Raw genomic sequence first — 12,985 nt, 5'->3', positions numbered from 1 at the left:
AGTTTCCAATGCATATTGTTAACGGTTCTACATTCCTCCCGCCTTTCACCCTGACGAGCGCGGGATGGGTTCACTCACTCACTGATACCACTTCCCATAAAAATACGGTCACTTCAGGGATGAAACGCGATAACTTTTTTGGCCTAGTAACTCTAAACCAAAGTTTTTCTTCAATTAAGTCTTCAGGAGGAATTTTGGGACAGCGGAATTATTGCCCACGACGCGTGGGTTAACCCGACTTTTCTTATAGACCTGTAATGACAGGCAGTCAGGACAACACTATTTCACACCTCATCTGATAGATGTCCCTCCAGCAGCTCAATGCCCCCTACCAACAGGTCAGTATCGCCTGTTGTCAATATGATTAGGAGACCCTGGCAATCAACATGCAGCAGCCTGCAGAGTTCATTCCATTTACCTTTGGTGTTTCTTCTACATTATCTAGGCTCAACCACACTGCCAAGAGAGGAGCTTTGGCTGCTGAAATTCATTATGATGGGAGACTACATTAGACTATTGTGGGTGACACAGCCGTGAGATCTGAGAAGCAAAGTATGCAGCTTTAAGCTTTAAATGTATGTTCTTGCTAATGTTTCTTGGCAGAAGAAACATGCTGGAAATTGTGTATTTCCACGATGGAGATCCAGATTACAAGAACAGCCATAGCAACGTTTAGAAATTGGAAGACAGTCTCCACCACATTACATAGGTCATTCTTGGGTCCTAAAGGACTGGGTCCGTTTAACAAAATTCAATGCAATTGCTAGTTTTGCCCCATCAGGGATAAGGATTTCCCTCACAAAGGAAGAAATCAGCTAGGTCAGGCCCAGGTCGTCTTCTCCCTCAAAGTCTGAGTGTTTTATTATTACAATTAGGAAGTTGGAATATGAGAAGTTTAGAGACAGTGAAATCTTTACACACTGAACATGAAATACAATACTGCGTATGATCTAGGCTGTATACTTCCATGCTGCTTTTAACGTTACATTAAAGCTCCAAGCTGATCCTTACTTCCTTTCCCACCCAACCACTTGTTATACTCCTCTCTCCCCACCCTGGATACACACAAGGAACGCAAGACTTCCATGGGGATCAGGAAGAGATTCATGCAGCCCTAGCACCCAGAGATCCTTACCACTGAAATCCACCAATTGGTTCTGTAAACCGGTGACGGATCAAGAAAGTTGCAACAGCTTCAGCAACCTGAAGAGAGGTGTGGGGGGGAAGGAATCAGAGTTTAAAGGGACATAGTCAACTTGAAGTCTGGTCAGCTTCAAAATTTAAAATACTACACCTTCCTCCCATTGTTTTAAACAGTTCCCCCCCGCCTGTGTATGAAACTTCTCACAAAAGGGATAAATGTCTATATAATACCGACCATACATCAAGTGCACACTTGGCAAAAAAAATTTCCCTCCCCCATCTTCTTCAGTTACAGTAATTCTTAGGCATGTATTATAGTAGTTTAAAAAAAAAAAAAAAGAATTGTGATTTAAGTTGGTGTCCCTTTAAGGATTAACTCAGAGCAACAAATAACTTTTCTTCCAAACAACTCATTGTGATAGGTAAAAATATCCCCATTTTACAAGGGAGTAAACGGAGGCACTGAGCAGTTAAGTGACTCAAAGCCACACAGTCAATAGTAGAGCTGAGAAGAACTCCGAAGCTCATTTCCAGACGTGCTCAGTCCACACTACCATTTTATTTCCTTGCACACTAGCATAAGTGAGTCACTGTTTGTCAGTACATAAACTGCTACAAATAAATGTTTATATGAAGTTTTCTAAATTTTAACTACTCAGTTTTAATACGACATTATCCCTCCAGGAAAGCAGCCACCTGCACTAAAGGCTGGAGGGGGGAAGGGAAAAGCTGTGGTAACCTAAGAGAAGTTAAGGATGGAAAATCCCATGCCACATCATAACTACTGTTATCACTGAGTCAGTTATACACCACAACTGGCCCCCGACACAGTTAACGCGGTAACGTAGGTGGGACCTGTCTCCTCACAAGAAGGCTGAAGTCTTGGCCAGTCCAGGCTCTCAAGCCAACTTCAGGGATATGACTTCGTCCCATCTGCTCTACCAGGAACCAGGTCCCCTTATAGGTGTGGTGCACCTAAGGCCCATGAGGTTTGCCCTCGGTTTCGTATTGGTGATGACCCATTTTGCATCTAACTCATAAAAGGGCTGCTACCAAAGCTCGCCCCGCTTTGCGGCTCACCTTGTCTGGAGCATCTTCGTGGACTGCATGGCCACACTGAGGGAGGACTTGCATCTGGAACTTTCCTGCAGACCAAACAGTCAGTGCAACTGCTTTTAGAGTGACCGTATCCCTCCCTGTCAATGACTCAGGCATGCGTTACATGCAACCGCAGAAGCCAACTCACTATAAAGACTAATGGCAGGGACTGAACTTGTTAAGGTGCAAAAATATTCTGCACTTTTATGGACATTTCTACTCGAGATCTCAAACTCTTTACAAGTTACCCCCAATGTCATATCTAGCTGATGAGGACTCAGGAAGCTGTTTGACACCAGATGTCAAACAGCAGCATATGTAGAGCACAAAACTTCTGCAGGAGGCAAGAACTTTCCTTCTTACTTGTGCAGGAGCTCTGAACTAACTAAAACCATGCTCATTCACTATCTTCCTAATCCTTGATTCCCGAGAGCTTCGTATTAAATGCCATCCCATCTTCCTGACATGAATGTAACTGTCAGACCTACCACACCAGGACCTTTATCCAATCATCCATTTTCCCTTCCAATAGCCAATTTCCAAAGAAATCAGTGATGGGGACTGGGCAGAGAAAGGTGCTAATGTAACTGTTAAGCATTATTAGAGGTTGTTGTAGCCATGTCAGTCCCAGGACGTTATACAAAGGATGAGGGAATATCTTTTATTGGACCAACTTCTGTTGGAAAGACACAAGCTTTTGTGCTTACACAGAACTCTTCTTCAGGTCATAAGCTCAAAAGTTTGTCTCTCTCACAAACACAAGCTGGTCCAGTACAAGTTATTACCTCCCCTGCCACGTCTCTCAAGCATTATTAGAAGTCTGCCAGGTCAAAAGAAAGAAAGAAGTGTGTGTGTGTGTGTGTTTCAGGTGGCAGCAGGTGGTGCAACTAGACACAATGGGATGGAATTAAAAGAAAACAGACTGAAAAAAAATCAGGAAAAGCTTTCTAATGGCAAGACTGAAGATCACTGAATGAACCCCGTGAGACATGACAAAGCCCCGTCACTTGAATATTTAATACCAGACTGAACAAAAGCACTACCAAAGCCCTGCATTAGCAACAGGGTGATTGGCAAGATCTAATAACTCCTCTAGCTTCCATTAGAGAGAATCATAGACAAGGGATCACACCGTTACTCTGGGGAATAAACTACATTCTTTAATACTTGTTTGTCTCAATATAGATTGCCCCGGCCAGGACCATTTTAGCCTTCTTCTCCAGCTCTCTTTCACGCTCTGCAACATAAACGGTCTCCTGAAAGAGCATTATAGCTAGCAGTATTAAATATTTACCTTGCATCTGTCCAATTGTTAGATCTTTATCCAGCCTGTCAACACCTGGAATAAAGCAAACAGATGTATTGGGGAGAAGCCAGGGAGAGAGAGTGTCTAGTCAGGTCCTGCCAAGACTTTGCAAAAGATGTTTGATGCGAAAAATGGAATAGAAACAGCATCTCAGCACCTACTAGGCGGTTTCCCTGCTGCAAATCAGGAGCACACAGTGACAGGAGAGGATCACTGCCAAAAACTTGAAGGAACATTTATCCATCCTCCCAGACATCTTTAAATGGCACTCAGCCATGGGAGACTCAGTGTTCCCTATCACAGGGGACTGACGGGTGATAGGAATTGGTCTTGGAATACTGATCCTTTCACCTTCAGGTCATGAGTTCAAATCCAGCCCAGGTCTGCAGTAACTAAGTGATTACTCCTGTGGGTTGGCGTGGGTCTCAATCCAGTTCCTAGCAGAACATTAGCTCAATCCTACAATTGCAACACCCTGTCAGACAGCCGAGACATAGTATCACAATACACATATCTAATCCCACAATTCCTGTGTGCATGTTGCAGAGGAGGAAATGGAAGCAGAGAGACTAAATGACTTGCCCAGTCTCTCAAAGTACATAGAAGGGCCAGGATAGAAGCCAGACATATTATGCCCAGACCTAGGGTTACCGTATTTTGAGTGTCCAAAAAGAGGACACTCCATGGGGCCCCGGCCCCAGTCCCGCCCATGCCCCCACCCCAACTCCGCCCCCTCCCCTGCTTCCCGCGAACATTTGATTCGTGGGAAGCCTGAAGCAGGCAGCAGGTAAGCTGGGGGTTGGGGGGAAGAGGCGCGGCCCAGTCTACCACCCCCCCCCGCCCCAGCGTCTCCAGCCTGGCTCGGGCCCTGGAGTGCCAGCCCCCAGCCCAGCACCGCCGGCCCCCCATCACCCCCAGCCCCACATGTCCCTATTTTCCCAGACATGTTCGGCTTTTTGGGATTTCCTCCCGGACGGGGATTTGAGGCCCAAAAAGCCGGACATGTCCGGGAATATCCGGACGCATGGTAACCCTACCCAGACCAGTATCTTAGCCACTGGTTTGCCCTTCTCTCCTCTAAAATACAGGCTGAATGTAATCAAAGTGAATGACAGTTCTAACTAGGAAGAAAAAGGAAACACCTACCCGCTAAAAGCAGCAGCTTCGGAGTAGAACAACTGAGGAAGAGGTTAGATAAGCCCCTGAACCACCCATCCCAGTACTTTTCTGTTTTCGACAGTTCGATTCGCCATGTATACAGATGTTCTTTTTTTGTCTACAATGGGACAAAGAGCTCAGCGTTAGTATTCAACTGAAATAGAATAAACTCACCAAAGCGTGACTTGGAAGACAAAGCAAAAGCACCAAGTCAAATGCTGACGTGGCTCTAATGTCAGTTTGTCCCCCCCATGTGGCCCTAACTAGGCAACCTTGCTCGCAAAGACTGGATTATCCTCTTAATCCTAAACGTGCTCGCTCCATGTCACAGTAAATTAATGGGTCTGCACATGCTGTACCTGATGTGGTGAGCAAGAGACACCTTCAATTTCCAGGACTGTCAATCTGCCATCTTTCACTGGAACTAAAAATTCACACACAAAAACACCTGGACCTGTCCTTCAGCGAAGCCTGGGCAAGATAGTTTTGCAGCACCATGCACCAATAGCTTTACCTGTGGGACTAAGTCTGTCAGGTCACATGATCTATACCACCCAGCAGAAACTGATGAGCCTTTATAATATTATGAAATAGAGTCAGGACCCTGCACACAGTGACTTACTGGACAGGACAGTAGTTCTCTTCTAGACCATGTACAATGGCCAAGTTCATGAACATCTAGAAACACTTTCAAGTGGTAACTCACGATGTAGCCAGCAGTCTGAGACCAAGGCCTAAACTCAGACCAGGAGTAAGCAATGAAGTCACAGGAGTTTCTCCTGTTTACACTAAGGCCCTGAATGAGAGTTGCACAATTGCTCACTATTCCTTCTTTGGAGGACTTTTACATGCTGTCCCCTAGGCACCTAGCTCCATGGAAGCATCTCCTTTGCTGGCTGCATAGTTGCCACCTTCTTGCTCCCTGTAGATCTCCAAATACCCTAGAGATGGAGAGACTAGAAGACATTAGTTCTAGCAGAAGAGAGTGAAACTCCCCACCTCTGTATCATCTTCCTTCTTCCTTTTGTTAACAGATCCTCTTCCTTCATAGTCTTCTTCCTCTTCCTCTTCCTCCTCCTCAATAATCCCTTCCACTATAGCTTTAGGGACCTCAGGACTAGCAGCATCTTCACACCTGGTAAAAGAGGACTGGAAATTGATTCCTTTTCCATCGTGAAAAGCAACATCTTAACGATTCTAGGAGAGACTGCCTGCACCTAAAGGATAGAACTGACTCTCTCAGAGAGACTGGCTGATCTGAGGCTCTACCACATCAAGGAGAAAAAAGAAAAGAAGAGTCCAGGTCAAACAAGCAAAATTAGTTTATGACAATACTGGAATATAAACAATAGAAATATGTGATGCTGCTGGCAAGCATCATGGTGTTGTATAGGATTATAATGCAATAGACAGATTACTTTCATCATCACTCAACTCCACCACCTTTGGAGTGCAACGGAGAGCTATTTAACAATGAACAGCAGCAGGAGGACAGCAAGTGAAAAATACTATATTCAGTTGAATTGGCAGGAGGAATTTAGGGGCCAAATTTCTGAAGTGGCATCCAGCTAGTCTATTGGTGTGAGCACATCTTCGCATGGGCCATTGCACATCCATTGTTTTGTGCTCCACCACTTGCATGTGCAAATGGCTTTTGCACAGGAAATTTTTTTCTAATCCTTGATGGGTAATTACATTCCACCCCAGTGAAATTTTGACTGTGACATTCCTAACCATAGGACCGTGGATGGTTGTAAATGGTTTAGTACTACATTCTTCACCCACTGTGTTCAGCCTTGGCAGGTAAGTAAAAGGAGGAGTGGATATCTGCTAGAAGATTGATTTGATTTTTTTTAAAGTACACTTATGCTCTGTTACCAATTTGAGATCTTAAAACATTTAAGAAGATTTTAGAAAACAAAACCTACTGTTTGACTTGGCCAACCATAGAAACTCTGGCAGATTCGAGATTTCTTATCTGTCCACTTTTTACACTAGGAAAAAAAGGGAAAAGGGGGAATCAAAATGGTCAAACATCAAGGGTCAATTGGGTACATTAATCTAGTATCATTCAATATTTAACAGGTCAAGTAATAATAGGAGCACTCCCAAGTTCACCCTTCAAGCACTCATGTTGAATACAGAGATGTGGCCTACAAACACTAGAGTTCCCAGCATGCTAGGATTATCCAGATGTTTATATGGCTCTCACGTCACTGTGATAGGAGCATCTCATAATCCTTAATGACTATCTTCACAATGCCCTTGCAGGGCAGTGAAGTCTAATGCCCACTCTGCAGATGGGGGAATTGCGTTGGTAGTCAGGAATAGAACTCGGGTCTCTGGCGCTCCAATCCAATGTCTTAACCGCAAGACCACCCTTCCTCCAAGATCAATTGCAGAATTAACAATACAACGAAGAGTTTTGAAGAGTACACAAACTTGCCCATTACCTCCACTCAATTGCATTCTCAATCGACTTGAATGTTTTGGGACGACTCCGTAAGAAATTCTGCATGCTGTTCAGTGCGTCCATGGCTGTGCCTAAAAACAAATGTTTTGACTTAAATGAACCCAACATCTGACAACATCCTTCCCAACGGTTCTCAAAGGTCTTGATATATGACAGTGTGAACTGTGTGAGGGAGAGAACCGAGACAAATTTCAGGATTTAAGGTAAGTTGATTAACAGAGTTATAGTCGTGAACTATACTGCTGCTCCAAACCAGCTTTCACACAGTTTTTTCCAAAAATTGGTTTCCAGGTCAGCAAATTTGTAAGTTCTTTGCTTCCCTCATCCACATTCTTAACAGCTCTTACAGGTTTTCTATCATTTCAATAAATCTATCCGCAAAACCTCCATTAGCTGTAATGGTATCAGGGCTTGTATAGTTTTGTACGCTGCTGCCATTAGAGGGTTAACATGTCATATTTGAACAGGTCTGATATTTTAGGCAGTAGAGAGCAGCGGTGATATTATATGGTTCAGTAAGACACTCCCCACCGATCGTGGTTCTGGTTATAAGAATGGGTGTCGCACTGCAGTCATGATAAACAAACTCAAATGGACAAGTCCAGCTTGGAAAACCAAAAGAAAAGCCCTATGTGATGCTAACTATACTATACAATAGCTGGCATATCCATTAGAGAGAAGAGAAACCTTCATACGGTTAACACAATTGAGAAAGACCTCCCAGGCCCAAAGTTAATAGGGGAGGAGAGAGGAAGACAGAACATAAAATGATACTGTCCAAGAACATAAAAAACTTACCTTCCACGACATCAATCATGCAAAGACCCAATAAACTGGGTACCAAATTGGATGCTGCTGTGTGCACTGCAATGGCCCCACCCATACTGTGCCCAATCAGCATGATTGGAGGTGGGAGGTCCCCATACATAGCTTCAACCACGTTTCCAACATCTCTGGCAAATGAAGAGAGACAGAAGGTTGGCATTCTTCCCCAACATGTTTCTGAAGCAGATTTGTAAAAACGCATCGGTAGGGGAATGGAAAAATTCAATCTGATAAACTTACTCTGAACCCTCTGCTTTTATTTCCTACTCTTTCCTAATACTGAGTTTCTTTGCACACTTGCCTTTTAAGTTAAACCATCTGCCCCAATGGTAATAGATATGGAAGTCCATTCTCTTATCAGTGGCCAGGGATTCAGGAAAGCCCTCAAAGCAGATACTTAACATTAAACAAGTGCTTTCCTGAATCAGGGATATAAGAATGTCATTCCCATTTCTGTTAACAGGAGATGCCGTCTAACGTGGGAGACTAGACCACCCTGCCCCAGGTCTGTGGAGCACAAAAGGAACTACAGATGAGGTGAGAGAACTAATCAATTCTCCTGCAGGAGAGAATAAACTGGGGTCAGGAGAAGTGTACTGCATTCTCAACCCTAATCAACGAGAACCTAAACCAACCCCAGCCACCAAGATTGCAAGAGGCTGGGCATGTAGAACAGAAGCAAAACATTCTCTCTCTCTCTGGAAGAGAAGCTCTTTGGGGCAGGGACATTATGGACCGGTATGAAGATAAAGCACCAAGCATACTGTTATATTCAGGTTCTTAGAACACACTTGGCACTGCAGTACCTGAGTACCTTTTGGAAAGAGGATAGCAAGTAGTTTAAGAGACAACTAAAATAAATAAATAAATAAAAATAAAAATAAAAATGCATACAGGCTTTCTTGGCTATAACAATTCACCATACGTGTTGGAAATGGGTGACAGGGGATGATGATTACCTGTTCTGTTCATTCTCTTTGGGGCACCTGAGTGAAGACAGGATACTGGGCTAGAAAGACCTTTGGTCTGACCTGGTATGGCCATTCTTACGTGTTGGAATCAGAGAGCATTATTCCTAGTGCATGAAGTCACACAGCAAGTCTGACTAGCTTGTTTTCTCTATCCAAGCCAAGAGACTAGAAAAACAGGCACATATAGCATCAGTGGTGAAGAATAATTTAAAGTATTAACGGGTAAAAAAAATTACTTAAATATCTGATTTTTTTTTTTAAACCGTTTCCTTTGAAAATGCAGGAGGATTTAGGAATCTGACAAGTTAGTGACAGTTTAATGCTCCAGTTTAAAGACAAATTGGAAATAGCTTTCAAATCTATCATTAGGAGGGCAGGAAGGTTTAAAATGAAAGGCTGCCTATTTGTGTGGTCCCATATTAGCGCTGCTCCAGATCTGAAAAACGATCATTGCATATGGCAGCTCCTCAGGACACCCACACGCACATCAGGAGCTGACGGGTTGTGAGAGCAGCAAGAAGGTGCACAATAAGTCAAAATCTATTTCACAGATGGCCTCCCTGGAACAAACCAAGCGGGTCTGTTAGTATGAAGGACTTTGTAACCTTCAGGAGAATCTCTCTGCACTAAATGTGGGCATTATACAGTATTTTTAGTGGATGGTAATTGCTTCTCTCACAGCTTGTCACAAAAGAAGGGTTTGTGCTCAGAAGCAGGTCACTGCAATTTGATTAAGCCGCTCTCACCATGCCTGAAAGTCTCATTCTGTGCAGGACACGTTTTCTCAACATAGTGGTTCCAAACCGGGCAGGAATCACACTCAACCTTCACCCAAGGGTGAAGGACAGGTATGGAAAAGGAATCTTTCAAGGGAAAGAAAACTGACCCACATCAGGATGGATAAGAAGCGTTGTTTGAAATACAGGCTGAAATAATAATGGAAAGGGATTTTCCCTGCATTTAAGCCAGGCACAGTGCACCAAGATACTCTACTCACTGTAGTGTAATACGAGAACCAGACCCTGAGCTGGTGTAAATCAGTGTGGCTTCACTGGAGATGTACCAATGTGTATATTGTGTGTATTGTGACCTCTTCCAGGAACAAAGGAGACTATAAATAACTAATAATAAGTTCTCCTCCATGCATCTGAAGTGGGGATTTTTTAATTTTTTAACTTTTAAATCAAAGGAAATTTCCTCACCAGCTTTACCTTTCAGGGAGATCTACAGAACAAGTCAGGTCTGAAATATCTAGCATCAACTGTTGGAGTTATGATTTCAACTTGCAGCTAACCTGATGTGCTCAAACTTTCCAAAAAGCAAGGAAAGTTATGAGCAACTAAGAGAAGGATGAATTAGAATGAAAAGTGGAACTCAGCTTAAGTTCTAGTGCCCCCTTACATGACTGGCATGTATGTCGTCTTCATAGAAGGAAAACTGAAGATGGGTAGAAAGTTGTTAAGAATGAAGGAACAAAGAATTGAGAAGATATAAGGATTTGGGAAAGTCTGAAATGGCTAAAGAGAATGTAAACCTCCATACTTTGACATAGTTTCTGCAGACAGATCTTCAGGATTCCTAACTTTTGTTTCACCTGTGAAGCAAAAAAACAAATCAAATTTAATTAAAAAGACATTATTAAAGCAGATTAAAAATCTTCAGAATCCTCAGGAGTTAAATAAGAGCAACTATAAGCCCCGATATAATAGTTTTTCTGTATATATTTACTCGGTAATCATAACTGTGTTTGCATCATCTCTTCATAGTCATCTTGGATAATTAAAACGATAAAGATTAATAAAAATGCTTGGTACTTTATTGCATTGTAGTTCAGAGGTGGGAAACTATGCCCAAGTAAAGGTCATATATTGGCAATTTAAGACTGAGGATCATCCCTAGGTTCCTACAACGTGGGCTGCCTACACAGTCATCTTTTACATGGTAGTTGGGCTCACCAAGACTACTGATCCCAGTCTGTATGGGGAATCAAGTTGGAGCAGAATATTCAGGCATGTGGAATCTTCACTTCTATATAACAGCAGCCACACTAGCTTAACTGTGGAATTACATGGGCCACATTCTTTTCATCCCCACCTTGGCTATCAAGTAGCAATGCTTTGATTATTTCATAGGTAGTCTATAAACTCAGTTTTTTGACGGGGTAATTCAGTTAAAATCTAATTTAAATGCAAATGTAAACAAATAGTAACTAGAAATATACTGGAACATGAATTCGATTTTAAGTCTAATTACTCACCATGACTTCTGAGATCTAAAGCCACAATCCTACACTGAATCCTGTTAATGATCGCAGACTGCAAGAGGGGACAAAGATGTATAGTATGAAAACTGCCACACCTCATTTAAGAAAGGGGCTCACAATATTAAATGAATCATTGCAACAGAAGCAAAAGCCAAGATAGTGCGTCAAAAAGAAACGTCAGTGACAGTGCCGAGGCAAGAGTGGACATGGGGCATAGAGTAGCCAGGAAGTCAAAGTTGAAGCAAGAATATTTAGTATAAGTGATCTTTAATTAGTAAATAAAGAGCACCATCCCTTTCACCATCAGTCAATTGATTACAGGATATCCCCCCTCCCCCCCGCACATTCCGTATCTCAGACAAATGAGAAATCAAATTTCTTAGGAGAAAAGTTTCAGTCTCTACAACACCTCTAAAAACTGAAGTGCAGCAATACACTGAAGTGATACTTCCCCTTCCAAGCCCTCACATGTTCCAAAATTAGCACTGCCCCCACAGTAGGCAAGAAGATATGGCAGCTGGTTTACAGCACAGACTCAATTCGCTCTCAAAGAATGGAATTTTACAGTAACACTGAACTATCCCAAATTCAGCGTTCTTGTCCTCTGGGTTACTAGCAAACGAGGAGGCTTTTTAAAGTAACACCAGGCTGCAATAAGATCACGCCTCATTATTTGTTCCTGCCATCTAAATTTACAGAAGTTATTTCACGAACCATGGTGATTAAGTAGCATTCTGTGCTGAATAAAAGGCTTCAAAAATAGGATTGTGTGTTGGGAACTCAATCGCTGAAATCATGTCTCAGTGGTAGTGGTGAAATCTGTTGAAAGGCTCTTAACAGAAGGAAGAGCAAGAAAGCACCATCTACTTGATAGGTGCAGACTGACAGTTACGCTGACCTGATGTTTCAGAACTTACTAATTCAAGCCCAGGGAAAATACAATGCTGGACCAAGGGACTAAAGACAGTATCTCATACCTGCTAGGGCTAGAAATGGATGCTTTAGACCATTCAGATATGAGAATCCCTTTCTGTCATTGATGTAGATCATTCATTTCTGGCCCAGCATGTCATGAGATATTGGCCATGAAAACTACATCCTTCTGATTACTACATTTTGTTTCCTTTTCCCAATTCTAAAGTAGTTGTGGCAGCCACAATCTAGAGAACGACTACAGCCAGAAACTGACTTTAGACCATTTAGAATCAACTTGGAACCCCAGTTTGCCAATGGTAAAAAACTAAGCATTAATTTAACCAGCAGTTTGTGAGGTCATCTGCTAAAAATCACAATGTAAAATAGTAATCTGAATGATGTGATAGTAAGGGAAGTTCTCTCATGACCTTGACTTACCAGAACAGAACTGCTTTGGTGAGACAAGAACAAATACATCCATGACCATTACATTTACCAATAAGTTGTTAGACCAATGAGAAGAGAGAGAGAGAAAAAGATAGGTAGATTCTGCTTGTAGTAATTTTATTTACAGTCTTTACCCATACAATTATTTAAAATAAATTATATACATTTCATCCTAAACATTTAACATATGAATGACTAGAGCAAACTTTCATTAAAAAAAATATACACAGGGAACAAACCGATACTGACAGCAGACTGGAATGGACTAATTGTCTTCGGAGTTCTTTCTCCAGCTACATAGTTTTTGTGGGTCTAGGGCAAAGACAAATGACATGCATCCTATACAATGTAACTGCCAAGTCCAGTAACTGCATAGATAATTGACA

General features: G+C 42.4%; 1 protein-coding gene across 1 annotated transcript in view; it reads right to left on the bottom strand.

The window, feature by feature from the left end:
- The window catches only part of PPME1 (protein phosphatase methylesterase 1), a 40,772-nt gene that overhangs the window by 5,801 nt on the left and 21,986 nt on the right, over positions 1 to 12,985 (bottom strand). Inside the window, exons 4-13 of the mRNA XM_034759201.1 lie at positions 11,232 to 11,289; positions 10,517 to 10,568; positions 7,977 to 8,131; positions 7,159 to 7,249; positions 6,634 to 6,699; positions 5,705 to 5,840; positions 4,694 to 4,823; positions 3,536 to 3,580; positions 2,224 to 2,288; positions 1,136 to 1,203 (exon numbers count right to left, since the gene is read on the bottom strand). Of these exons, the coding sequence (XP_034615092.1) occupies positions 1,136 to 1,203; positions 2,224 to 2,288; positions 3,536 to 3,580; positions 4,694 to 4,823; positions 5,705 to 5,840; positions 6,634 to 6,699; positions 7,159 to 7,249; positions 7,977 to 8,131; positions 10,517 to 10,568; positions 11,232 to 11,289 (866 nt within the window). The remainder of the gene's footprint in view (positions 1 to 1,135; positions 1,204 to 2,223; positions 2,289 to 3,535; positions 3,581 to 4,693; positions 4,824 to 5,704; positions 5,841 to 6,633; positions 6,700 to 7,158; positions 7,250 to 7,976; positions 8,132 to 10,516; positions 10,569 to 11,231; positions 11,290 to 12,985) is intronic.

The sequence above is a fragment of the Trachemys scripta genome, chromosome 1, assembly GCF_013100865.1.
Source record: "Trachemys scripta elegans isolate TJP31775 chromosome 1, CAS_Tse_1.0, whole genome shotgun sequence".
NCBI lineage: Eukaryota > Metazoa > Chordata > Testudines > Emydidae > Trachemys > Trachemys scripta.
This window is presented reverse-complemented; position numbering and strand designations above follow the sequence as displayed.